The sequence below is a fragment of the Salmo salar genome, chromosome ssa01 (genome assembly GCF_905237065.1).
Source record: "Salmo salar chromosome ssa01, Ssal_v3.1, whole genome shotgun sequence".
In the NCBI taxonomy this organism is placed as follows: Eukaryota; Metazoa; Chordata; class Actinopteri; order Salmoniformes; family Salmonidae; genus Salmo; species Salmo salar.
Window position 1 is genome coordinate 58,630,441 of NC_059442.1, and position 27,934 is coordinate 58,658,374.

The 27,934-nt window shown below is 43.0% G+C and overlaps 1 protein-coding gene across 2 annotated transcripts in view; it reads left to right on the forward strand.

Moving 5' to 3' along the window:
- The first annotated feature begins 8,257 nt into the window (after window positions 1-8,257).
- LOC106606354 (uncharacterized) overlaps window positions 8,258-27,934 on the forward strand; it is a 35,693-nt gene continuing 16,016 nt past the window's right edge. For both annotated transcript variants that reach the window (XM_014202515.2, XM_014202510.2), the window contains exons 1-2: window positions 8,258-8,693; window positions 25,176-26,011. In XM_014202515.2, the coding sequence (XP_014057990.1) occupies window positions 8,615-8,693; window positions 25,176-26,011 (915 nt within the window). In that variant the 5' untranslated portion in view covers window positions 8,258-8,614. The remainder of the gene's footprint in view (window positions 8,694-25,175; window positions 26,012-27,934) is intronic.

Consider the following 27,934-nt stretch of genomic DNA (forward strand, 5'->3'; position numbering starts at 1 on the left):
AGATACCGTGATGACAGCCTGAGGCCCATTGTTGTGCCATTCACCTGCCGCCATCACCTCATGTTTCAGCATGATAGTGCACAGCCCCATGTTGCAAGGATCTGTACACAATTCCTGGAAGCTGAAAATGTCCCAATTATTCCATTGTCTGCATACTCACTATACATGTCACCCATTCAGCATGTTTGGGATGCTCTGGATCGACGTGTACGACAGCATGTTCCAGTTCCCGCCAATATCCAGAAACTTCGCGTACCCATTGAAGAGGAGTGGGACAATATTCCACAGGCCACAATCAACTGCCTGAAACTCTATGCAAAGGAGATGTGTCACATGAGGCAAATGGTGGTCACACCAAATATGGAGTGGTTTTATGATCCACGCCCCTAACTTTTTTCTAAGGAACACTACCGTTCAAAAGATTGGGGTCACTTAGAAATGTCCTTGTTTTTGAAAGAAATGCAAATTGTTTGTCATTTTAAAATAACATCAAATTGATCAGAAATACAGTGAATGACTATTGTAGCTGGAGACAGATTTTTTATGGAATATCCACATAGGCATGCAGAGGCCCATTATCAGCAACCATCACTCCTGTGTTCCAATGGCATGTTGTGTAAGCTACTCCAAGTTTATCATTTAAAAAAAGGCTAATTGATCATTAGAAAACCTTTTTGCAATTATGTTAGCACAGCTGAAAACTGTTATGATTAAAGAAGCAATAAAACTGGCCTTGTTTAGACTAGTTGAGTATCTGGAGCATCAGCATTTGTGGGTTCGATTACAGGCTCAAAATGGCTAGAAACAAAGCCCTTTCTTCTGAAACTCGTCAGTCTATTCTTGTTCTGAGAAATGAAGGCTATTCCATGCGAGAAATTGTGAAGAAACTGAAGATCTCGTACAACGCTGTGTACTACTCCCTTCACAGAACAGCGCAAACTGGCTCTAACCAGAATAGAAAGAAGAGTGGGAGGCCCCGGTGCACAACTGAGCAAGAGGACAAGTACATTAGAGTGTATAGTTTTAGAAATAGACGCCTCACAAGTCCTCAACTGGCAGCTTAATTAAATATTACCCACAAAATATCAGTCTCAACATCAAAAATGAAAAGGTGACTCCGTGATGCTGGTCTTCTAGGCATAATAATACACACCTCCAATAAAAGATTCTTGGGTGGTATTTGCCGCCCTCTGGTGCCAAGAGGAACAATGACAGTACCTCCCCAGGTCACAAAAGGATGAGGTGCCCCCTCCAACTAGCATCTCCACCCCTTAAGAGCCCACTTAACTGCCAAGAGCTCCTGGTTCCCTACATCGTAGTTGCGTTCCGCTGGCTAGAACCGCTTGGAGAGAAAGGCATGGGTGCAGTTTCTTGTCCTCCTCGTTCCGCAGTGAAAGGACCGTCTCTGCTCCACCTCCACCACAAAGGGATGAGTCGAATCAGGATGGGTCCAGCGTTGAAATGTCCCTTGAACTCCATGAATGCCCTGTCAGCCTCGGGGGTCCAGCAAAAATGGGTCTGGGACTTACTGGTTAGGACTGTGTGAGGCGCTGCCACCACACCAAAGTTGCGTATAAAACGGCTGTAAAAATGGGCTAACACGAGGAACCGCTGGACCTGCTTGAGTGAGGTGGGACAGGGCCAGTCAATTTTTACGGGGTCCATTTGGATGCCTGTGGTAGAGGTAATGTTACCAGGAGGGAAACCTGGGATACGTGGAACTCACTTCTCCATCTTGATATAGTTGATTCTGCAGGAGGTGTCTCAGGACTTGGAGGACATGCAGTATGTGATCCAGAATGGTCTTGGAGAAGATCAAGATGTCATCAAGGTAAACAAAGATGAACCGATTCAACATGTCCCTTGAAAGACTGCCGGTGAGTTCGATAATCCGAAGGGCATGACTAAATACTCAGTGGCCACTAGGGGTGTTAATGGCAGTCTTCCACTCATCTCCCGCCTGATTCTCACCAGATTGCAACGCTTACAGAGGTCCAGTTTGGTGAAGAATTGGGCCCCTTGGACCAACGCCAATGCGGAGGACATCAGGGGTAAAAATTCTTGATCGCAATCTGGTTCAGCCCTCTGTAGTCGATGCAGGGACGCAGGCCTCCATTCTTCTTACCCATGAAGAAGCCTTTGCCAGCAGGGGATGTAGAGGGGCGATTGAAACCTGCCTCCAGTGACTCCCGGATGTAATTGTTCATGACTGCTGGTTCAGGGGTCGAAAGGGAGCACAGATGACCTCTGGGAGTTTTATGGCACAGTCGTAAGGACGATAAGGGGAAGGGTGGCGGCCTGCCTCTTACTGAAGGTCTCCCGGAGCTACGAGGAGCAGAAAAGTATTGGTCTTCAAGGGATGCAGGAAAACACGATGAGGCTCTTGGTGGGGGTCTTAGACATTTAGTTTGGCGGTCCATATCCCAGTCTAGTAGGTGTCCCGTGGACCAGGAAACTAGTGGGTTATGTAGCGCTAGCCAGGGGTACCCTAGTATAACGGGGGTTCTCGGGAGCAGCGATCAACAGAAAACTAAGTGTCTCAGTGGTTCACCTCAACCTGCAGTAGAATGGGCTTGGTCTGATATTCCACCTGACTGGTGCCAATGGGGCGTCCATCGAGGGCTTGAATCTGCAGATCGATGGGACATTTCTTGCAGGGGATCTGTAAATCTCTGGTGAAGTCTTGATCAATGAAATTATCCGCAGCCCCGGAGTCCACAAGGGCTTGAATCTGGCTGACAGTTGTCCCAGTGGAGGCTTGCGGGTCGTAACAGATGGTGACTGGGTAGCCGAGAGGTAACTGCACAGCTCGTCAGTTTCTTCCCCTGTGCTGGCGAGCCCTGGCGTATTCCGTAAGCTCTGGGCGGGTAGCACAGAGATTGCCGAGACCTCCGCCGTAGAGGCAGCAGCCTTCGCGCATGTACCTGTGGGCTCAGACGTGTGTGTGACCCAGCTGCCTGGGATCCTCCATGCTGGGCTCAGTGGCCTTGGGGTACTCAGGAAACCAGAATGATGGAGTGGTGTCAAAAGGGTGCCGTCTTACCCGTTCCCGGATGCGGTTGTCAACCTGATTGACAGCGTTATCAGGGACTCGAGGTCCTCTCCCAGTTCATCTTTGATGGAGTTAGACAGACCTTGGTGGAAAGCAGTAACTAGTGCATCCGTATTCCACCCACTCTCGGCGGCGAGGGTGTGGAACTCAATGGCAAAGTCAGCCACTGGTCTGGCCTCTTGGCGGAGGTTGAACAGTTGGCTGGCCGCGTCAAGTCCACCGACTGGGTGGTCGAAGACTCGTCGCAGCTTGATGAGTCAAGGCTACTATGGATCTGCAAGATAGTGGCTGCTGTTCCCACAATGCCGTTTCCCACGCCAGGGCCTTGCCCGAGAGTAGAGAGATGATGTAGGCGATCATGGTCCGATCGGTGTGGAATGAGGTGGACTGTAGCTCGAACACCAGAGAACACAGTGATAAACCCCTTGCATCCTCCCGGGTGGCCGTCTTACAGCTCGGGGGCTGGGTTCTTGGACTACCGATGCAGAACCACGACAGCATCTGTAACACTGGGTGATGAGACCTGGACATTGGCTCCTCCTGGGTTGGGGGCTTGTCATTTTTGGAGGGACTCTGTTAGGCGAAGCAGCACAGGGGAAACCAAGAGCAAACTCAGACAAGGAAACAGGGTTGAATGAACCAAGGTATTTATTGTAAACCAGGGAGAGATGGAGTGCAGATCCGGGGAAGCTCGGATGAGTTGTAGGAAACCAGATGTGGAGGCTGAGGTTGGAGTGAGCTGGGTTGGGACAGGGTTAACAGGTCCGAAAGGGAATCCAAGGGAGTGGTGGTGAGCTGAAACCAGAACAGGGTAGCAGTGAGATGTGGAACAGGAGACAGGAACCAGAGTGGCAAAACTGCAGTGAAAGGATTTTTAAAATGTATTTTACCTTTATTTAACTAGGCAAGTCAGTTAACTTCTATGGGCTACGTGGGACGCTAGCGTCCCACCTGCGGGACACAGCCAGTGAAATATCAGGGCGGCAAATTCAAAAACAAAATGTCATAATTCAACTTTCTCAAACATACAACTATTTTACACCATTTTAAAGATACACTTCTTGATGTAACCACATTGTCCGATTTCAAGAAGGCTTTACAGCGAAAGCAAAACATTAGATTATGTCAGGAGAGTACTCATCCCAAAATAATCACAGCCATTTTCAAAGCAAGCATATATGTCACAAAAACCCAAACCACAGCTAAATGCAGCACTAACCTTTGATGATCTTCATCAGATGACACTCCTAGGACATTATGTTATACAATACATGCATGTTTTGTTCAATCAAGTTCATATTTCTATAAAAACAAAAACAGCTTTTTACATTAGCATGTGATGTTCAGAACTAGCATACCCACCAAAAACATCCGGTGAATTTACTAAATTACTCATGATAAACGTTGACAAAATACATAACAATTGTAGATACAGAACTCCTTTATGCGAACGCTATGTCAGATTTTAAAATAGCTTTTCGGCGAAAGCACATTTTGCAATATTCTGAGTACATAGCTCAGCCATCACAGCTAGCTAATTTGACACCCACCAAGTTTGGGGCAACCTAAACTCAGAATTACTATTAGAAAAATTGGATTACCTTTGCTGTTCTTTGTCAGAATGCACTCCCAGGACTTCTACAACAAATGTTGTTTTGGTTCCAAATAGTCCATAGTTATATCCAAATACCTCCGTTTTGTTCATGCATTCATGTCACTATCCGAAGGGTAACGCGCGAGCGCATTTCGTGACAAAAAAAAAAGCAAAATATTCCATTACCTTACTTAGAAGCATGTCAAATGCTGTTTAAAATCTATTTTTATGCCATTTTTCTCGTAAAATAGCGCTAATATTCCAACCGGGCAACGTTGTATTCATTCAAAGAGTGAAAGAAAAAAAAAATGGTGAGGTCTCGTGAACACGCACTGTCCCCAGGCAGTCCACTTACAAACTCTGCTGCTGTACTTTGCCCAGAGACAGGAGACGCGTCATTCCGCTTTCTAAAGGCTTTAGAGAGCCAATGGAAGCCTTAGAAAGTGTCACGTAACAGCACAGATGCTGTAATTTTGATAGAGATGCAACAGAAGGACTACAAATTGTCACAGGCCACTTCCTGCCTGGAATCTTCTCAGGTTTTTGCCTGCCATATGAGTTCCGTTATACACAGACACCATTCAAACAGTTTTAGAAACTTTAGAGTGTTTTCCATCCAAATTTACAAATTCTATGCACATTCTAGTTTCTGGGCAAGAGTAGTAACCAGATTGAGTCGGGCACGTTTTTTATCCGGCCGTGAAAATACTGCCCCCTATCCCAAACAGGTTAAGAACAAATTCTTATTTTCAATGACGGCCTAGGAACAGTGGGTTAACTGCCTTGTTCAGGGGCAGAATGACAGATTTTTACCTTGTCAGCTCGGGGATTCAATCTTGCAACCTTTCGGTTACAAGTCCAACGCTCTAACCACTAGGCTACCTGCTGCCCCAAGGATAAACAGCGTCAGGCAGGAAAACAGGCACAGCAGGATACAGGATCTTAAATTACAACAAAAATCTAGAAGCATGACTGACTGAACGGAGATTACGATCTGGCAGAGTGGAAGTGGCAGGACTGAGTATTTGTAGAGGTCTTGATTATGGAACGGGTTGCAGCTGGTGGGGATCTGCTCTGACTCCAGCACACCTGTCTCCAACCATACAATCACACACACAGAGAAAGAGGGAGAGGGAGGGTGTACTGGGGGAAATGGCAGCAGGTCAAGGAGACACTATGTCCACTAGGGGGTGTGGCAGGAGCAGATGTGACAGAATCGGCAAGTCTCTGAGGGGTCCCAGAGATTTGGGAGAGCTGTTCTAGCTGCCGTCCTAACAGCACTCCTTGGTAGGCTACCACATTCCGGATCTGGGTGATCTCTGCTGGGTCCATGTTGTGGCAGAAGCTTGCTGTGACGTGATGAGGTTGGACCCATGTGCAGAGAAGAGACCAGATGGGGAATCATAAAACTCACTCAGGAAATGAACGCACACGGTAAACAATTCAAGCTTCTGCAAAGGACCACAGAAAACACACCTCTTTTAACAGGGAAACACTCATTAAATAATAAGACACACCTGAGTCCAATAAAAGTCTCTAGGGCGGTCTCTGTTGCCTTCTGGTGCCAGGAGGAACCGTGACAGCCTGTGCATAGCCGTATATAAGACAATTGCTGGGACTGCCCCAGCAGAGCTTCTGACAGACAGCCACTATGGTGCATTAAGTTTGTTGGAACCTTGCCAGCTCAATGATTCATTGAAGATTGACTTTGAGTGTCCCTGTGTAAGAATTTCCACAACACCCTCTTTGCTGCTATAACAGCATCCGCTCTTCTGGGAAGGCTTTCCACTAGATGTTGGAACATTGCAGCGGGTACTTGCTTCCATTCAGCCGCAAGATCATTAGTGAGGTCGGGCACTGATGTTGGGCGATTAGGCCTGGCTCGGAGTCAGCGTTTCAATTCATCCCAAAGGTGTTCAATGGGGTTGAGGTCAGGGCTTTGTGCAGGCCAGTCAAGTTCTTCCACACCGATCTTGACAAACCATTTCTGTATGGACCTCGCTTCCTGCTGAAACAGGAATGGGCTTTCCCCAAACTGTTGCCACAAAGTTGGAAGCACAAAATCGTCTTGAATGTCATTGTATGTTGTAGCGTTATGATTTCCCTTCATTGGAACTAAGGGGCCTAGCAGGAACCATGAAAAGCAGTCCCAGACCATTATTCCTCATCCACCAAACTTTAGTTGGCATTATGCATTCGGGCAGGTAGCGTTCTCCTGGCATCCGCCAAACACAGATTTGTCCGTCAGACTGCCAGATGGTGAAGCGTGATTCATCACTCTAGGGAAACATGTTTCCACTGCTCCAGAGTTCAATGGTGGCGAGCTTTACACCACTCCAGCCGACGCCTGGCATTGTGCATGGTGATCTTAACCTTATGTGTGGTTGCACGGCCTTGGAAACCCATTTCATAAAGCTCCCAACGAAAAGTTATTGTGCTGACGTTGCTTCCAGAGAGAGTTTGGGAATTGGTCATGAGTGTTGCAACCGAGGACAGTAGATGTTTATGCTTTGCGCACTTTAGCACTCCCGTTCTGTGAGCTTGTGTGGTCTACCACTTTACGGATGAGCCGTTGTTGCTCTTAGACATTTCCACTTCACAATAACAGCACTTACAATTGACTGGGGCAGCTCTAGCAGGGCAGAAATTTAACAAACTGACTTGTTGGAAAGGTGGCATCCTATGACAGTACCACGTTGAAAGTCACGGAGCTCCTCAGTATGGGCCATTCTACTGCCAATTTCTGTCTATGGAGATTGCATGGCTGTGTGCTCGATTTTATACATCTGTCCAAATCCAATCAAATCAAATCAAATTGCATTGGTCACATAGACACATGTCAGCAACAGGTGTGGCTGAAATTGCCGAATCCACTAATTTGAAGGAGTGTCCACATACTTTTGGCCATGTAGTGTATATTTCTGGAATGTTTTCAAATGTCTCACTTTGGCTATCACTGATTAACAGTAGTACAGTAGCAGGCTTGAAGTGTAGTGAAACATTTCCAGATCCATTGTTTTGTTGAGATGTTATATGTTAGCAGATACCAATACAGTCTGGCTTTAACAATGGGATAAAATGTCAGATATCTAGTCAAGAATCTACTTGGGGATTTTATTTTGGTGTAAAAGTAGATTAGGAACTCTACTGTGAGGCAGACTGGATCATCCAGTCCATTTTCCTTGGTATTTCCTGGCCCATGTGAGCGTTTATAATGAAAGACAGCAAAGCACATTCTCCACCCTGCCTCTCTTCTGAGATGCAGAAGTGAAACATATCTGTTTTCCCAATAGTGTAATTGACACATGATGCAGATTCCACCCCCCCTCACTTTCCCTATGACAAGGGGGATAAAAAAGTCCTCAAGAAAATCCTCAAAAACGATATCTCAGTGAATAATGCCTTATCTGGCAATTGAACCCCTCTACCCTTTTCTCTCTCCTCCTATCCATCTGTTATTATTCTCAGACATTCACCCTCAGGTTGAATTTGAGTCCCATACTTCTCCCTAGTCTTTTCCCTTCCTCCCTCTCCTCCTTTCTTCCTTCCTCCTCCCTCTGGCTGGCTGCCACTCCTCCCAGCGGATCTGTGCCTGTGGTAGTGGTGTATGTTGTCGGTTGAGGCCGGCCCCCTCTCTCTCCTCAGATGGAGGAGTGAAGCTCACTGACACACATACAGACGCAACAAGCCACAGGCAGGCACGCTACCAGACAGACCGGCAGACAGGTAAGCAGGAGGCAGGCACCATGACGCAAACAGGGGACAGACTCAGCTCTGTCACAACAGATGCCTCCCACAGAACTGAATACTGAAGTTTACTTTGAGAGCCTCAGTGCAGCTGGAATAAGCAGAAAATAAGACAAATAACAAGACGGGATGAGGAGTTCTTGACTGCTGTTTTTTGGCTGAGGAGGAGGAGGTATTTTACACACTTTTTCTGTAGTTGCTGAACTTGTGGAATTACATCTATGAGCCAGGGGAGGACTAAAGCCAGCATGGTATTCAGCTGGCAGAAGTCCTTTGCCATCCTGAACCCCTGGAGGAAAGGTACAGTATGCTTCATGTTGAACCTGTCTCTATCTCTTGTGCCATCATGTTGTCTCATCCTACCAGCTAGATTTGCCAGCACAAATTGTAATTTGAGTGTCTGATGGATGTGTTTTTGTGGTTTGAGACAGGTGTAATTTCAGTCTGAAAGTAGAGGGTGTCTTTAGTTAAGAGCATTGGGTTGTTATGGTGTCAGGATTTTGGGAGACTGATAATCTCATCACATAGACCAGTGGTTTCCAACTCCTCGAGTACCCCAAACAGAGCACATATTTTGTTGTAGCCCCAGACAAAAAACACCTGATTCAACTAATTGAGGGCCTGATGATTAGTTGACAAGTTGAATCAGGTGTGCTTGTCCGGGCTACAATAAAAATGTTTACCGTTGGGGGTAATCGAGGACTGGAGTTGGGAACCACTAACATAGACAAAAACAAACATATATTGACTCATATCCACATGGACTTTTTCTCAGTGAACAGAGGAGAGTAAAGTAGTATTGTTGCCTCTCACATACAGATGTAGGATCTTAATTTGATCACTTGTTGCTGAGAATTTTCCTGAAAAGCAGGAAATGCAAACTTGTAGTGTATTTGATTTTTTTAAACTCTTCTAAATTTGTAATTTCCACTTTGAAATTTCCACTTTATTTGCCCAAATGAAAAATGTATCAACCCCTACAGAAATGTCCATTATTTATAATCCACATAATAATTCACATTTCCTGTTGATGAAGGATTATTTTCCTGCTGTAGCAAACTGGCTCAAATTAAGATCTAGGGATGCATTTTGTGAAAAGTTGTGAAAAGTTGCAAGGGGAAGACAACAAATTTGCTTTACTGTGAATCTGCAGGTTCTAAATTCAGAGTTTTACTGACGTATGTTCCAATAGAATGGATTGAGGAGAACTGGACTTGATACAGTATAATGGTCTCTTGATCAGAATAAGCAACAATATGCTCTTATATACCCTAGCATGGTTTTAATTTGGAGCCCAGACAGAACAATTACATTTGCTTTCCAATGGCAATACATTTAATTACTATACCATCGGGGAGTGAGACATTTTTTTTTTTATTATTCTCATTTATGTACCATCTGTTTGTTATATACGATCCAAGCTAAAGCAAAGCATATTGTACAGACGTGCCACCAAAGATTAGGTTGACTCTTCAAAACTCGGAGGAAAGGGACATTAATAGTCGGTGCTGTGGAGCCGTTCTGAAAAAGCTGTGAAACACGTTCATATCAATCCACATCCTCATGTCTGTGGTAACTGAAGAATATCATATTACATTACACATGGTAATCAGCAGACAAAAAGCTTTATGTTATATGCCAATGCAAAACCCAGTGCTTTGACAAATCACATCTGATAAAGCATAATAGCTATATATTGCATGTTTTAAGGGGAAAAAAAAGGTCTGAAATATCCTGACTCAAAAACGTAGTAATCATCTTGTGTTTAGGACCTGTTAATAGTCACAGAATCTATGGGGCTCTTGTGATACAGTGTAACTTCTCATTCTCCTTCCTCTCCTTTATAATGGGACTATTCTGTAGCTTACAGGTTTATCTACATTCCAAGAATCCGCCTCTATCAGATAACGATCTCAGCTTATGTACAGTATGACCAACACATGTTGGGAAGGATTGTTCCCCCCTCAGATCCTCAATTTGTTTTGTCCTGAGACCGAGAATTTTCAGCATTGTTGTAGTTGTGAAAGAGCCTAGACTCCCCTTGGCAGGAATCATGTTGTTTGCCATGATCCTTGGGTTGGTAGAAAATAACCATTGTAAAGATAACGCTCACATTGTGTACAGTACATCAAGGCATTTATTGGTGTATTCTTGTGTGGCGCTATTGTTGTCTTCGATCCCTGTTTAGTTCACAGAAAGAGGATTGCAAGAGAAGGTGAAATACAATGACACTAATAATTTTTTGGGAAAAAGGAGTTTATCACAACTCAGGATATGACCCAGATGCAGACACAGGAGGTGGATGGTTCGGTTCTCAGAATATTTATTATGACAAAGGGGCAGGCAAAGGGCAGGTCAAGGGCAGCCAGAGGTTCGTAATCCAAGGCAGAGTCAATCAAGGACAGAACGGCAGACAGGCTCAGGACAGGGAAGACTAAAAAACAAGAACTAGAGAAATGGGAAACACACTGGTAAGACCTGACAAAACAAGATGAACTGGCAAAAGACAAACATAAAACACAGGTATAAATACACAGGGGATAATGTGGAAAAATAGGAGACACCTGGTGGGGGGGTGGAGACAAGCACAAGACAGGTGAAACAGATCAGGGTGTGAAAGAGCTAACAATCAGCGACATCCTTGGGCTCTTACTTTGTACATTCACTCTGGCTATCTACTCTGATTTCAGAGCACTCTCGTCTGAGTGTGCCAGAGCGCAGAATAACTGATGCATTTACGAACACACCCTTTGTGTATAGCGTTTCCCTGAGCATATACTAAGGAATTATATCAGCAATGTTTTAAAATGTTAACATTAGCCTCTCCGTATTCATCACCCTGACTCATAAACAACCAGGCAGAACTGCACACAGTGGAATTCACTGATATATGGAATGGAATCATCCTGTGAGGACAGGCTGAGGTATGATTCAGATTCTAAGGAATTTGAGCACCTGAAGGGAGTAAGGGGAGTACTTTACATGTTAAACATCAGATTTACTTCTACTATGTGTGAAGTTTAACTGTGTCTTGATGCCCTAGTTTTTCCAGTGTGATCCTGCCACAATAATTCATGATCACAATAATCAAAAGCCAATGGCAGTGTCTATAGGATTCCTTCATCAAACCTCCAACAAGATTGGGAATCACCTATTTAAACATATTCATGTTGATTTGTGTTAAATTTTGAAGTGAAATGTGTTATTTAAAAACATCAGAGTTGGTTGGTGAGGGGGATTGTGGGAGGATTCAAACTCCAGACCTGAGCTGTTGGAGGAAACTAGCCCCAAGGAGACTTGACTTGAGTTCGCTCATTCTTGCCTTATCCTAATGGCGTCTGATAGTGGGGAGCGGGGTCCCTGCTAGCTCCTAGCTCGCAGTCTGGGAATCCTACGTAGGGTCGACCATCACGTCCAAGGAAGAGGTGTAATTGGAAAAAAGATACAAGGCCTGTGTGTTGAGAGGCATGGAGCTGAGAGGTGCCCTGGTGGGTTTCCTTGGGGGATGAGGTGAGAGATGGGGGAAGGGGTGAGAGGGAAAGGGTGGGTCATGGTATTTCACACCTCATCAGGGCATCTTGTTTCTGTCACCTGAACTGCAGTTGAAATTATGTTGGAAAATATGTTTTTTGTTTTCTTTCGGTCAATTGGATCATAATGGTGTTTTCCTTGAATTATAAATGTCTCTTGAGTATTCACCTCCAGTTACCATTACGTCCATAACAACTTGAGGTTGAAACTTGTATCAAAAAACATTTCATGACAGTGACAAGTAGCGGGCCTACCAGCAGTTCTACCAGCAGTTCTACCAGCAGACTTATGGTCAGTCCAACTAACCACTCAAAATGCTAACAGAGAACGGACATTCTCCAAAGCCCCCCGGCCGTAAAAATAGCACGCCTGTCACAACCTGTTTATGACCTTTCCACTTAGGATCCAAGGGGCCAACTGAATTAATAGTTTTGCCCGGGGCTTACACATGCCATTGCCCAGAGCCTGAGCTGCTGGAGCCCGCCTTTTGCATTCGGAGGAGCACTCCTGCTTGAGGAGGTAAAGCCTACTTCCAAAAACACTAAGCGGGTAAAACACCCTTTTCAGTGAGTGGGAAAAAAAGTTGATTTGAAACTCTTCTTGGCTTAGTTTAATTAATGGGAGAATTTCAGTAGAAATATACTGTACATGCTCAACCTAACAACATCTGTCACGTTCTAGTTGTAAATCATATTTTTGTTGGGATCCCAACTTCTACCCTACTGCGAGAGCAGTAGTGGAATGTTGAGTCTGCACATACACAGGTCAACACACCTCAGGGAGGGTCCGTGAAATCTAATGAAGGACACACACACACACACACACACACACACACACACACACACACACTGCAGAGAGGAGGAAAGGATATTACCCCTCCTTACAGCACATATTTTAGCCCCTCCCCAATCCAACCAGCTTCTGCCAACTGGCTGGCTGGCTGTGTTTTCCCTGTGAGGGAGTGACAGCCATCCAGGAGCTTAAACCGTTGTTCTCACAGTAGAGTGGAGGCTCCAGGCATTTGGGAGGGCGGCAGGGCGATCCATTTATCTAAACTCCCCTTTAGAGAGATCATTGTGAAGTTGATTATCTGGGGCTTATTTTTGTTGGCTAAGCTGATTTACAATAATCAACTGTGTGTCTGGAATGTGAAATTAATGTTAAGGGAAACACCTGACTTCATCTTTTATGACAGAAAGACGAGTCTAGGGGGGCGGACAGTGTGCAGTCTAATTATATGTTGTGGGGTTACTCAGCCTTACTGAAAACTGGCTGACTCAGCTGTCTGTTCAACTACAGTGTGGGATTTCAGATCTGTTTTGTCTTTCCGATGATGACACCTGGATGATGTTGACACTTGCTTGGGTGCAATACCAGATGATTTGAGGGATCAAGCCAAGCAGATTGTATCACAATGGTAGTAGTTGGATTCCATGGTTGAATAAGCAAGGTGACTTCAGTGTGTGATTAATGTCACTCTGGTCCAATTTCTGTCTGCTGCTAATTCAGAGGAACCGGCAACTTCATTTATGAGTAAGGATCAGATAGCATAAACAGAGAAGAAAAGAGGCAACAAAAAAAATTCTCACAAAGCAAGATTGTTTTTCTAATTTCTTGAACCAATTTCTTGATTAACTTTAATCCATGAAATAATGTTTTTATTAATCTCCAGCTTTTTATTAATTTCCACATTCTTGGTTTTGAAAATAGGTTCCTAGTTTCTTCAGTCACAGAAAAATATGTTTTCTCTTTAAACCTCTTCTATTTCCTCCTAAATAGACATACCCAAATGTAATTATTTTTCATGAGATGGCCATAAACAATAACATAGTTCTAGAAAGGTCTAAAACTCACCATTCTGGTAATAGTTAGTTATAAATTGTCATTTTGTAATTTGAGTGAACATTGGGTCTTTTTGTAAATTACCTAATAGCAGGAACAGCACCATCTAGTGGACAGAACCTGGTCATATCAGGATGTAGGATGGGACATAGACCTAACAACTTCAATTACTAATTTCTCTGAACAGGTGGGAAAAACATCACTGAATTCACTGAGAATACATAACAAATGGCGAAGAAACAATATTCCGACTTTGGTCGAAATCGGATGTTAGGTACTATATTTATTGATTATTATAAATTATAAATTAAAATTGCCAATTTGGGTGCAATCAATTATCTTAGTTTATCAGAGATCAAATTGTATTTAAACAAAATAATGTTGCAGGAATGGTAATCTTATTTGTTTCTAACAACAGAAATGATTTCAGAACAACTTGAGATGGTTGGTGATGAAATCCTCTATATTGTGCTTTTTGAGGTGGAACAATCCCACAGCCAGTTGAAACCATAACGACTGGACTCGCTAGACTGTCACCGTTCATATGGGCGCTCCAGGCTGGGCTCACTCACTCAGAGGGAATAGATTATTTGTCTGGATTGGCCAGAAAACATAACACGTTACTCCCTATGCAAATGTGGGTTCTGAAACCTGACACAGATGGGGCTTCCTGTCATTATAAGGCATGAGACCCTAAGGCGTTCACAGAGCGCTTTGCACATCAACGTGTCAATCGGTGCTGTTGAAAAAGATGGCTTGGATAAAGGGACTTCAGAAATGATTTCCTCTTAACTTGCTCTGTGTAGACAACCTGAAACACAGCCACCCTTTAGTTATTTGGTTTGCTATTGAGTGAGAACCTATAGCCAAAACCAGTTGACCAAAACCAGGTCAACTACTCCAACGAAGTCATTCCAGTACTTCTGCTGAAAGATTAAGGTCTTGAATAAAGAGTTTGTAAAACTCCGAAAACTGATTGGGAAATAGGGTCTCTACACATCCTGCAAACACAGACATTGACCTATTTCTCTTGTTTGTATTTTACAAAACACATACCTCCACTTTATTCATACTCCTGGGCACTTACATTGTATTGCATTATTCACATTCCACGCTGCCTGGAGCTGGGTGAGGTGCTGTTTGATCTCTCTGAACAGGGAGCCAGGTCTCTGGGTCATTCATTGAAAATCCAAAGGGATTTGGATGCAGATTGCTTTCTCCTCAGGACAACAGAAAAAATGCCCCCTCATCAGCAAAATCCCTGTGCTCAATTAGAAGCCCAGCACTGCCTTAAATACTAGTGCATATCAATACCTAGGATGTCAGTGAACTTCAAAGTACAAGGTGAATGACACCTTGGGAGAGTAAAGCTTTGGCTGCTAGCATAAACATTATGGCAATGCAGTTTACAATTTGCATGCATGTTAAAGAAAACTCCGCGGAAATTGAGAAAAAGGGGGCCTAGCCCTAAGAAGTTAAAGAAAACTCAGGTGAGTTATTTTTGGTGGGACAGTTGAGGGGCTTTAGTTTACAGTAGCAGATACAAACATTTAGTAACTTTCAACCAAAATACAACAGCCTACATGTTGTGCAGTATGTCTGTCTATAGGATGAAGTGCAGTACACTAGTTGTCAGGGCCGGCTCTAGTCTTGTGGGGGCCCTAAGCAAAATTGGGTTAGTGTCTCCCCACCTCATGGCAAAACATTTTAGTGGCCCCCCTCTTGATGGCGGAGAGAAAATGTTATGTTTGAAAGTTAATTTCCTGTAATTCTGCAGATTTTGCCATGGGGCAGAGAGAACAAACGTGCAGTTTTACAGCAAATTTCCTGCAATTCTACCCATTTCGTAATGATTTATGCCATGTTAATATGATATCTGAGTGAGAATGACTAACAAATCAATGGGGGCCCCCTGGAGGTCAGTTTATATAGCTGGCTAGACTAACTACCAATAAAAAATAGTTTAGCTGATTGAGTGACTGTCAGTGGCTAATTGAGTGACTGACATAGCGAGAGACAAAACGCTGATGCATAACCACATTTTTAAATTGCGCGGTGTATTCTAATATTCTTACTCTCAATAGTAAGTTGAGACCTCGACTGAGCTCATGGAACCGGCTCTGGTAGTTGTTATGCAGGAGATCATCAATGTTGCTCTTTAACTATCTACTCCTTCTGGTCTGTTGCCATCGTGTGAGAAACACCAGTTCCCATTACACTCGTATTGATAACACGACTGACCATAGACTGACCTGATAAAGACAATTTAAGAGAACGTCCGTGCGGTACTGCTAGAGGGTTTCACATGGACTGCAGTCTCTCATATCTCTCATATCTCTCCCAAGGGACCACAGCCTTATCAAGGCTTAGGGAGCCGCTGTAAATGGGTATACATATGAGATTTACTAGTTCTTTAGTGTACAGTCATACCTTGAGGACCATCCCAGACATCCATTTCCATACTTCTGATTGGGCTGCTCAGGATTCAGGAGTGTCCATGCTATGTGTTTATCTGGGAGCAATAGGTCTTGGTTAAATATGTCTTTAAGTGTATTTTTATTTGCAGTCTTGCTGTTGTTTGTACTGGTGAAACCTCTATTAAGGGAAGCACCATATGATCCTGTATAAGCTTTCGTTCAGGACTCAGGCTAGATCGAGCATGAACAAGCATTTCGCTACACCCGCAATAACATCTGCTAAACATGTGTACGTGACCAATAAAATTTGATTTTGATTTGATCAAAAGGCTGTATACTCCAGACTGTTCAAGAATGACTTACCTCAGAAATAACTCACACTTGGACAAGTCTTTCATCTGATGTTGCTAGGTAATCGTTGACACAATAGGGCATAAACAGTGTTGAAGTACAGTGCCTTCAGAAAGTATTCATACCCCTTGACTTATTCCACATTTTGTTGTGTTACAGCCTGAATTCAAAATTTATTAAATAGATTTTTTTTCTCTCACCCATCTATACACAATACCCCATAAAGACAAAGTGAAAATATGTTTTTATACATTTTTGCAAATGTATTGAAAATTGAATACAGAAATCTCATTTACATAAGTATTCACATCCCTGAATCAACACTTTGTTAGAAGCACCTATGGCGGCAATTACAGCTTTGGGTTGTCTTAGGAATGTCTGTATAAACTTTGCGCATCTGGATTTGGGCATTTTCTCAAGCTCTGTTAAGTTAGATGGGGAGTGGCGGTGAACAGCAATCTTCAAGTCTTTTCAAAGATTTTTTTTCTGAAGGCACTGTAGTTGTACTTTTGCTCTGACCACAGTGGAAACAGTTGTGCTACATTTTCCCGGCATTTGAAGAAAACAGGAAATACATTCCCTAGCCTCTACTGCAATAATTTGTTTTGAGAATACTGTCTTGAGTTAAGCCAGTGAAATTCTTTCCACATGTAACATTAGTTCTATGGGAATGTAATGTAGAAAGTACACATCTCATTCTAATTAAGTGGACATACCAAATGACACATGTACACCACATGCAATTTTGTCGATTAAATCTCATTCATGATATCTACTTAAATAAACAGTGGAATTTTGACTGAATGCAATTCAGTTGAACACATTGAACTCAAAATTTGAAAGAGAAAACACATGTAGGCTACATTTGACTGTATATGCTAGCAAGTATTGCTTTCTGATACTAATGTTAAAGTTATTTGTCCACCAGTGGAATTTCTGAATCTTCTAATATTTCCAAGAGGCCAACGTTGTGGTCTGGAAAACCCCACGAAACTGCTCCGCTACCTTGATTCACAAGCTTTGGCCAAAATCGGTAAATGTCAACTAACTGGGAAAACAAGGCCATTGTTTTAAATGGGAAGAGACCTGAGCCAGAACCAAGGCTGATAGGAGCTGCTATCTAACCCCATAACAGTATTATCACAACTGATTGTTTTCTCAGGGAAAACATGGGTGTGCCTCCATTGTTGTGGATGTTATTCACAGTGAAATAATAAAACAATGGGTTTCGTTTTGTGAGAAAAAGCAGCGAGCAAACAGGGGGGGAAGTATCTCCACCTCACAACCCCCACTAATATTCAAATGCAATTCCATGCTAAGATAATTCATTCAACTTAAAAAATGACGGAAGGGTATCACTGTAATATGATTTATTATAATGTAATTGACTGGCTGCTTTTAAATCTGACACGTCACCATCTCCAAATAGTTTGGCAGTAGAATGTTATAACAAAACATGGTGGTTACACCTAATTCCAATCAGTTTTGTGTGCTCATCTCAGTGACCAACTTCCTGCCAATTTAGGTTTTAGGATCATCACTCAGCCTGAGCTCCTGTGAATTTGATCATCATTCTATCCATGTACCCTCCAATCCAATCACAAACTCTGCCTGCCTAATTTCCTAACAATCAGCTATGGAATTCCCCTGGGAGTGTTTATACATGCCTGCAGCCCACTGCAGTAAAATATTTTAAATGGCCTACCACAACTCCTTAAGTAGGTATAATTTAAGTAGGCATCATGTTAGGAAGTTTTGTTTTGTTTGGTAATGAGGTAACGTGGTAATGAGATTCAACTAATATTCAAAAGAATTCAGTTGAACTTTTCTTTAAGTTCTCACAAACGTTTACTTCAACAACTCCCCTCAATAAAGTGAATGAAAGCACTGGATTACATCTTCAAAGTCCTTTTTAATCTCACATTTGCCTTGGCCAGATCTTCAATTTAAATAGCCGGTAGTCGCCAAACTTCCTCTACTGTTGAAGTTTTATCTAACAGTCTACTATTATGTTATACCAGAAAGATGCTTGGGTTAGATTTGCAGCACAGGACTAAATAAATAGAATAAAGTAATACTCAGATTTAATTAAAACACATGAGATGCTCAAGGAGATGGTGGAGGTCTTCTCGGGTCCAAAAAGTTGGACCTGAACCCGAAGGGACCTGAGAACAATCAGACCAGGACCCAATAATAAAAAATAAAAAAAGGTGGGACCCCGGACCCAAACTGAGCCGAGAACAATCAGACCCGAATCCCAATGGACCCGACGACAAACAAACCTAGACCAATGATGTATATAAACCCTGGATTGCTGATACTATGTATTGGTCACTGACCACGTTTACATGCACACCAATATCCTGTTATTATTCGGGATACTCAAGTATTTAGTTTTTGAGTTGACACGTAAACATCATATCCCGTTTACAATAACCCGAAAAAGATTGTATCTCGGTTATGAGAAACCCGGATAAGATGCCTGGGATATGCTGATTTTAGAGGGGATACTGTGGCATGTAAACATCTTATCTTGTTTATTGTTGTTTTTCGCGGTCTGCGCAGGCTCAGTTTCGCATAACATGGGTGTTCTGTGATGATTTTTTCATCTGATTGTCAAAGAAATCACTTTAAAAGTAGGCTACCTGTGCAGTTGCATCCCCTATAATTCCATAATAATTTATTTTGCTGATACTCCTTACTGGACCGTATAGCCTGCTGGCTACTTTCACCCCATATCTAGACAACTTTCTGATTTATAATTTCCAACATTAGGTAGGCCATTTGTTTGTCAGCTATAGTTATATAAATGCAGCTTCTCTTGTGTCATAACTTGTTGACCCAGAAGACTAAATAAAGTAGTGCTCACCAGAATAATGTCTTACATCGATAGAATGAATGCATTAGAAATCTAGTCAACACCTGTAAAGTTGACTGTTTTGTTTAGGGACCGGGGAGAAAACGCAATAACTCCAAAACAGATTGGTCCTGTGTAAAATGTCCAAATGTCATACGTTTGACCGGTTTTAAGGAAATGAAGAGCTGAGAGAACTATGAAATGCCTTTCTGATAGGACTTCAACTCATCTTGGGTGCATATTTTATGTGGTTGAAGTACTGTCTGCTTGCATAACAGTGTCAAAGATAACACATTTACATGTGCGCATTCACATTTTCTTAAGAGATACTGAAATAAATAAATCATATTTCTTCACTCCTGTTCCTGAAACAAAATGAACATTTGTTATATCATTTTATTGCAAGAAACACAGAATTCTGCAGGAGTTAATATTATATTATGCTACATGTGAGAGGTTATAAATACAGTAGGGGAAGATTTGAACAAGATTTGAACAATTTGAACTTCTACTTTTAAAAATCCACCTCTCCAAAAACAAGTCTCTCACCGTTGCCGCCTGCTATAGACCCCCCTCGGCCCCTAGCTGTGCTCTGGACACCATATGTGAACTGATTGCCCCCCATCTATCTTCAGAGCTCGTGCTACTAGGTGACCTAAACTGGGACATGCTTAACACCCCAGCCATCCTACAATCCAAGCTTGATGCCCTCAATCTCACACAAATTATTAATGAACCCACCAGGTACAACCCCAAAGCCGCAAACACTGGCACCCTCATAGATATCATCCTAACCAACGTGCCCTCTAAATACACCTCTGCTGTTTTCAACCAAGATCTCAGCGATCACTGCCTCATTGCCTGCACCCGTAATGGGTCAGCGGTCAAACGACCTCCACTCATCACTGTCAAACGCTCCCTGAAACATTTCAACGAGCAAGCCTTTCTAATTGACCTGGCCCTGGTATCCTGGAAGGATATTGACCTCATCCCGTCAGTAGAGGATGCCTGGTTATTTTTTTTAAATGCCTTCCTCTCCATCTTAAATAAGCATGCCCCTTTCAAGAAATGTAGAACCAGGAACAGATATAGCCCTTGGTTCTCCCCAGACCTGACTGCCCTTAACCAACACAAAAATATCCTGTGGCGTTCTGCATTAGCATCGAACTGCCCCCGCGATATGCAACTTTTTAGGGAAGTTAGAAACCAATACACACAGGCAGTTAGAAACGCCAAGGCTAGCTTTTTCAAACAGAAATTCGCTTCGTGCAACTCCAACTCTAAAAAGTTCTGGGACATTGTAAAGTCCATGGAGAATAAGGACACCTCCTCCCAACTGCCCACTGCACTGAGGATAGGAAACTCTGTCACCACCGATAAGCCCACTATAATTGAGAATTTCAATAAGCATTTTTCTACGGCTGGCCATGCTTTCCACCTAACTACCCCTACTGCATTCAACAGCACTGCACCCCCCACAGCTACTCGCCCAAGCCTCCCCCATTTCTCCTTCTCCCAAATCCATTCAGCTGATGTTCTGAAAGAGCTGCAAAATCTGGACCCCTACAAATCAGCTGGGCTTGACAATCTGGACCCTTTCTTTCTAAAATTATCTGCCGAAATTATTGCAACCCCTATTACTAGCCTGTTCAACCTCTCTTTCGTGTCGTCTGAGATTCCCATAGATTGGAAAGCAGCTGCTGTCATCCCCCTCTTCAAAGGAGGTGACACTCTTGACCCTAATTGCTACAGACATATATCCATCCTACCCTGCCTTTCTAAGGTCTTCGAAAGCCAAGTCAACAAACAGATTACCGACCATTTCGAATCCCACCGCACCCTCTCCGCTATGCAATCTGGTTTCAGAGCTGGTCATGGGTGCACCTCAGCCACGCTCAAGGTCCTAAACGACATCGTAACCGCCATCGATAAGAAACAATACTGTGCTGCCGTATTCATTGACCTGGCCAAAGCTTTTGACTCTGTTAATCACCACATCCTCATCGGCAGACTCAGACTTGGTTTCTCAAACGATTGCGTCGCCTGGTTCACCAACTACTTCTCTGACAGAGTTCAGTGTGTCAAATCGGAGGGCCTACTGTCTGGACCTCTGGCAGTCTCTATGGGGGTACCACAGGGTTCAATTCTTGGGCCAACTCTTTTCTCTGTATACGTAAATGATGTCGCTCTTGCTGCTGGTGAATCTCTGATCCACCTCTACGCAGACGACACCATTCTGTACACTTCTGGCCCTTCTTTGGACACTGTGTTAACAACCCTCCAGACGAGCTTCAATGCCATTCAACTCTCCTTCCGTGGTCTCCAACTGCTCCTAAACACAAGTAAAACTAAATGCATGCTCTTCAACCGATCGCTGCCTGCACCTGCCCGCCTGTCCAGCATCACTTCTCTGGATGGTTCTAACTTAGAATTTGTGGACAACTACAAATACCTAGGTGTCTGGTTAGACTGTAAACTCTCCTTCCAGACTCACATCAATCATCTCCAATCCAAAGTGAAATCTCGAATTGGCTTCCTATTTCGCAACAAAGCATCCTTCACTCATGCTGCCAAACATACCCTTGTAAAACTGACCATCCTACCAATCCTCGACTTCGGCGATGTCATTTACAAAATAGCTTCCAATACCCTACTCAACAAGCTGGATGCAGTCTATCACAGTGCCATCCGTTTTGTCACCAAAGCCCCATATACTACCCACCACTGCGACCTGTACGCTCTCGTTGGCTGGCCTTCGCTTCATAATCGTCGCCAAACACATTGGCTCCAGGTCATCTACAAGACTCTGCTAGGTAAAGTCCCCCCTTATCTCCGCTCACTGGTCACCATAGCAGCACCCACCTGTAGCACGCGCTCCAGCAGGTATATCTCTCTGGTCATCCCTAAAGCCAACTCCTCCTTTGGTCGTCTCTCCTTCCAGTTCTCTGCTGCCAATGACTGGAACGAACTACAAAAATCTCTGAAACTGGAAACACTTATCTCCCTCACTAGCTTTAAGCACCAGCTGTCAGAGCAGCTCACAGATCACTGCACCTGTACATAGCCCATCTATAATTTAGCCCAAACTACTACCTCTTCCCCTACTGTATTTATTTATTTTATTTATTTTGCTCCTTTGCACCATATTATTTATATTTTATCTTTGAACTTTCTTCAAACTACAAATCTACCATTCCAGTGTTTTTCTTGCTGTACTTTATTTACTTTGCCACCATGTCATTTTTTTTGCCTTTACCTCCCTTATCTCACATCATTTGCTCACATTGTATATAGTGTTATATATATTTTTTTATTTTATTTTATATTTTTTTAATTTTTTTTTATTCTATTTTTTATTTTTTTATTTTTTATACTGCATCATTGATTGTATGTTGTTTTACTCCATGTGTAACTCTGTGTTTTTGTATGTTGTCGACCTGCTTTGCTTTATCTTGGCCAGGTCGCAATTGGAAATGAGAACTTGTTCTCAACTTGCCTACCTGGTTAAATAAAGGTGAAATAAAAAAATAAAAAATAGACCTACAGTCAGTGTCCAGATTTCAATTACCGTAAATTCCGGACTATAAGCCGCAACTTTTTTCCCAGGCTTTGAGCCTCGCGGCCTCGCGGCTAATATATGGATTTTTCCCGCCTTCAATTTTTTTTTCTCCAAAAAAACACATTCTGTGACGTGCTCAGTTTTTTGGCGGCATGAAGCTTTCATTAGACCAATGAAATTGCCGAACGGGTTAAGGTCAAACAACTTTTTCGTTCACTGTTTAGATTAAATCGAGCGCTCTCAAACTTCCCATCATTCTGATTACGGTAGTCATTTTGTCACCCTCATCATGGCAAAGACACGGAGAAATGCATATGATGCAGCTTTCAAGTTGAAGGCGATTGATCTGGCTGTTGGAAAAGGAAATAGAGCTGCTGCACGGGAGCTTGGTCTTAATGAGTCGATGATAAGACGTTGGAAACAGCAGCGTGAGGAATTGACTCAGTGCAAAAGGACAACTAAAGCTTACTGCTATTTTTTATTTTTTTTGTTACAAGCTGTGTTTCGTTAAAGCCTGTGTAAAGTTCATTTGTTTTAATGTACCGGTAGGCACCTGCGGCTTATAGACATGTGCGGCTTATTTATGTTCAAAATAATATTTTCTTTTAAATTCAGTGGGTGCGGCTTATCTTCAGGTGCGCTTAATAGTCCGGAAATTACGGTACTATTCCATTTAACCCATATTAGTTTAAATTAAGAATATTTTGTTTATTCATAGTAACAGGGAAACTCATGAGTGGGATATCAAAGGTCCAGCTACTATCCGGAATACTGTGCGCATGTAAACGTGTTCACTGAGAGGCTTTGAAGCCACAGGTCGGCCATATTGGTACTCTATAGTAGGAGCAGTCCTCCATAGGAATGAATGGAATTCTACAGTATTTCAATTTAATGTTTCAAAGACAAAATTACATGGATTTAAGTGTTTTTCTTGTTGTAGTGGGAACAGTTACATTAGTAATCTCTAATGTTTTCATATATAAAAAAATAAAATAATAATAATGTTTAGCTCACATAATATACTTTAAAAGTATGCATCAAGGTGTCTGCGAAGATGGAGGCACGGTGGCTTCAACACAGCAGCCCCTATTAGTCATCTAGAGTATATATAATTCATTGACTTAGACACGACCCGATTGGACCCGAGTGTCAACAACAATATGTTTATCAGCCAAGTTGCTCTTCTGGTTAATGAATAGGTCTTAATATGTTGGCTAAGCCTTTTATAAGTCAATACATTCACCCTATTAGCGTCAAATAAATATGCTATAGGCTATGCAGAGCCGTGGTCGGGTCCATTCGGGTCTATCAGCTGTAGTTACATAGACCCAATGACAGTAAAACAGGACCCGACATGGATTGGAAGGAAAAGTTAGAATTTTGGACCAGCTCGGGTCGGGTCTCGGGTATTCGGGTTCAGGTGGACCCATGAAGACCACTAGGAGATGGTGTTATGTAAGTTTGTTGTTTTGGAATTCAACGTAAGGGGGAAAAAATGTTTGTTTGACACCGAGGAGTATCAGATTGCCCGTGGCGAGAATGAGGAGATGTCACATATGAATCCACCCCATCATAGTATTAACCGGACCTTAAGGTCAAAGCTGGACAGTCCAGTGTAGGGCACAGATAAATGGTGTGTGTCCTGTGTACGCCCGAGTTAAAGAATGCTGGTTTGTATAAAACCAGTCTTCAGGTTTCTTTGGAAGATCCTCAAATACCTCTCAGATGTATATTTTGAGAGTACATCTGTCATTCATGGTCAAAGGAATTGGACATGCAACTGTGAGACCTTTGGAACAAAAACACCATCCTCCTGCTTACACTTGAAGAGAGAATATTTCAAATACCTGAGTGGCTCCAGTCTTACATTTACTCTTGACATCCACTGTCCTTAAGAAAGAGATGTTGTAATTAGATGTTAGTGATGTTCTTAGGTATTCTATGTCTCTGGTCAAGAAAAGTACATTTTGTAATCTGAAAGAGTTTACTTTTTGTTTCACCATCCCTTTAGTGCACCTGAAGCTTTCTGGCATATGGTATTTTTGTAGCCCTTAGAGTAGACTGCTATGCAACACTTGAAAACTGGCATACACTCGCATACATTTTATTACATTGGGGATAATTGTGAGTGAAATTCAAGTCACTTGTGGGAACACTCGAAATAGGCAACTCAGGTAATGCGCAAAAAAAGCTGCTTTACTAATTGTGCTTTTCATTATTCACAGGGAAGGGGGACAATGTGCTGGATAATGAGGTTGTCTTGACCAAGATGAAGCTCTTCAACAACTTCCATGAGAAGCTCCTCAACAACGCTGATGATTCTTCATCCACTATCTCCATGTCAGTATCTGAGCAGGACGTCTCAGAGCCTGTCAAAGGCTTGAAGGGGAATGCTGACCTGGATAACATGCCTGGACAGCCCCTGATGGAGTCAAACTCAGGCTACCTCTCTGACATTTTCTCAGACTCTCAGCTTCCCATGCTGTACAAGTTTGAGTCGGAGGACTCTGGAGTGGAACTGCCCAGTGGAACCAACTCTCCCTCCACACCCACCGGCTCAGAGCAGAGCTTTGTGGTCCACAGCCGGGAACCCTCCTATGACTCCTGTAACCTCAATACTCCTGTCCCTACCCCAGGTCCACTACTCACCATTGAACAGTGCTCTGACACCAAACCAACAGAGGATATGAGAGACTCACCATGTACGACTGTAGACAGTGCTGTGCTGGAGTGTACTACTGTGGAGTCGGGGGCTGAACTCAACACAGAAATTGAGAGGGTAGACTTTCATATAACTGAAAAGGACATAAATATGGAGAGGGCCCAACACAGGGCCTTGAAGGACACTGCTGAGGACAGTGACAGGGTTTCAGAGGAGCTGGGTGAGAACAGGGCTGTGACTGACGGGATCAACTCTGAGAAAACGAGGTCCAAGAGCCAGTGCTCTACATGGGCCTGTGATGATATGACAGGAGTTAACTTTGAGCAGCGGCCTCTGAGGAAAAGCACGACGAGCGACAGCCTGGAGGAGTATATGGAGGAATGCTGTAGACTGAGTGAGGTAAAGATATCCCCGCCCCCCACACTTGGTATTTACTCCCAATGTTTTATATTCTGTTTTATGTATAAACGAGAAAGGTTTATAGATGGGGAAATGTGTTGTAGCTATGCCATCTGTGTACTTTCATCTGCAGCATTAAGTGTATTGGCTACTTGAACAGGATCAAGGACCTCATTTTTCATTCATATGAAAAACGCACATCTCTTAAAAGGATTCAAACCAGGGATACTATGGTGACTTCTCACTAATTTAAACATGATGCCCTCAGTAGTTTGATGGATTTTGGGTGTGGACAACAAAGATCTGTACATTCTCTAATTATCCCTGATTACCAACCCTTTCCAGTCTCTATGTCAGCAGCTAATCATGGAACCTCTAACGACAACACGGCTCTAGGAAAGTATTTCAGGGAATTTGGGTGTATTTAGAGAGAAATGACTAAACGTTGTCTTTGAGTTTACAAGTACGTGCTAGATTAGAACTCGGGTGAATCAAACCCATAGAGGTGTAGACCTCTTCATCACATTATTGCAATAAGATAACATCACGCTGTTATGAGATAAGTGCTTGTTGATTTTACAAACAGCACATGACAAGAACTCAGCTTAAATCTCTAATTATGGGTAAAAAATAATTAAATACAGTATTCTCATACTGAACATCTGTGATAGAGGCGGCTGGTAGCCTAGAGGTTAGAGTGTTGGACTAGTAACCGAAAGGTTGCGAGATCAAATCCCTGAGCTGACAAGGTAAAAATCTGTCCTTCTGCCTGTGAACAAGGCAGTTAACTCACTGTTCCTAGGCCGTCATTGAAAATAAGGATTTGTTCTTAACTGACTTGCCTTGTTAAATAAAGGTAAAAATAAGAAGATAGCTATGACCTCAGCTTGTCCTTAGTGAGATAGCTGAGCAACAACAAGCTACTTTACCCATTCAATAGGACCAGTAGAGGCACGTTCCCTTAATGAAAGCTTGCGAATGACAGCTGTGCTCTCATTCATGTTTGGAAAAAAAAAAAAAATCATATTTTTCATGTTCCAAATGACAAAACAGTGTTGTCTTGCAGAGCTGCACCTGACAGTTGAAGAGTTTTGCCAACCCATAATAACCTGTTTGATGTGCTGCTGTACACGTCACTATCAGCTCTCAGCTCTGTCTTTGATACGGCGTCAAATGCACTCTCATCTGAATGTCTGGTCGATTTTGGTTTTGAGTGAAGATGGGCGTTTAGTCTGAGATGCTTTGATCTTCTCCCCCCAAAAATCTGCTTAACATTTATTTTACTGTAAGTAGCCTAGTCATCAATTGAATTAGGCAGTAAGGGATACGTGAGCTATAAAAGTTTACCGTGGACAGTTTGGTGTGCTGTGTCAAGAAAGGCAAGGTGAAAGTGATGCCCATGACATCTATGACCTTTTGACAATTTCCCAGGACACAGATGGGTATCTCCTCAGATCATATCTTGGATGACACACGAGCTGTTAGTTGATCTCACATCCTTTACATGATACATAAAATGTTCAACAATCCAATATTAATGAGCAAACTAATCTGTTAAAGAATTTGAGGTGGCCAAACTAGAAAAACTAGGCCATACTTCAAAGCATGCACCTCTTAACACATACTTCCCCATCTCTCCCTCAAAGACCTTTCACAACAATGTCACGTTCAAAGACCCAGTGAAGACAAGGCTGTATTATGGCATACAGCAGGGGAATCTTAACACAGGGCCTAGTAGCTTACAGACTGAAAGGAAAGGTGGAGAGGGCATGTGTTACAGTGCGGGGGCCTATTTCATGCTGCCGCATGTCAAACAGCACCTGTTCATCTGTGCTGAGTGACTGTGCAGATGACTGTGGTGATATTGTCCTGGAGAACCAGCCAGCCAGCCAGCTCCCCTCTCTCTCTCTCTCTCTCATCTGG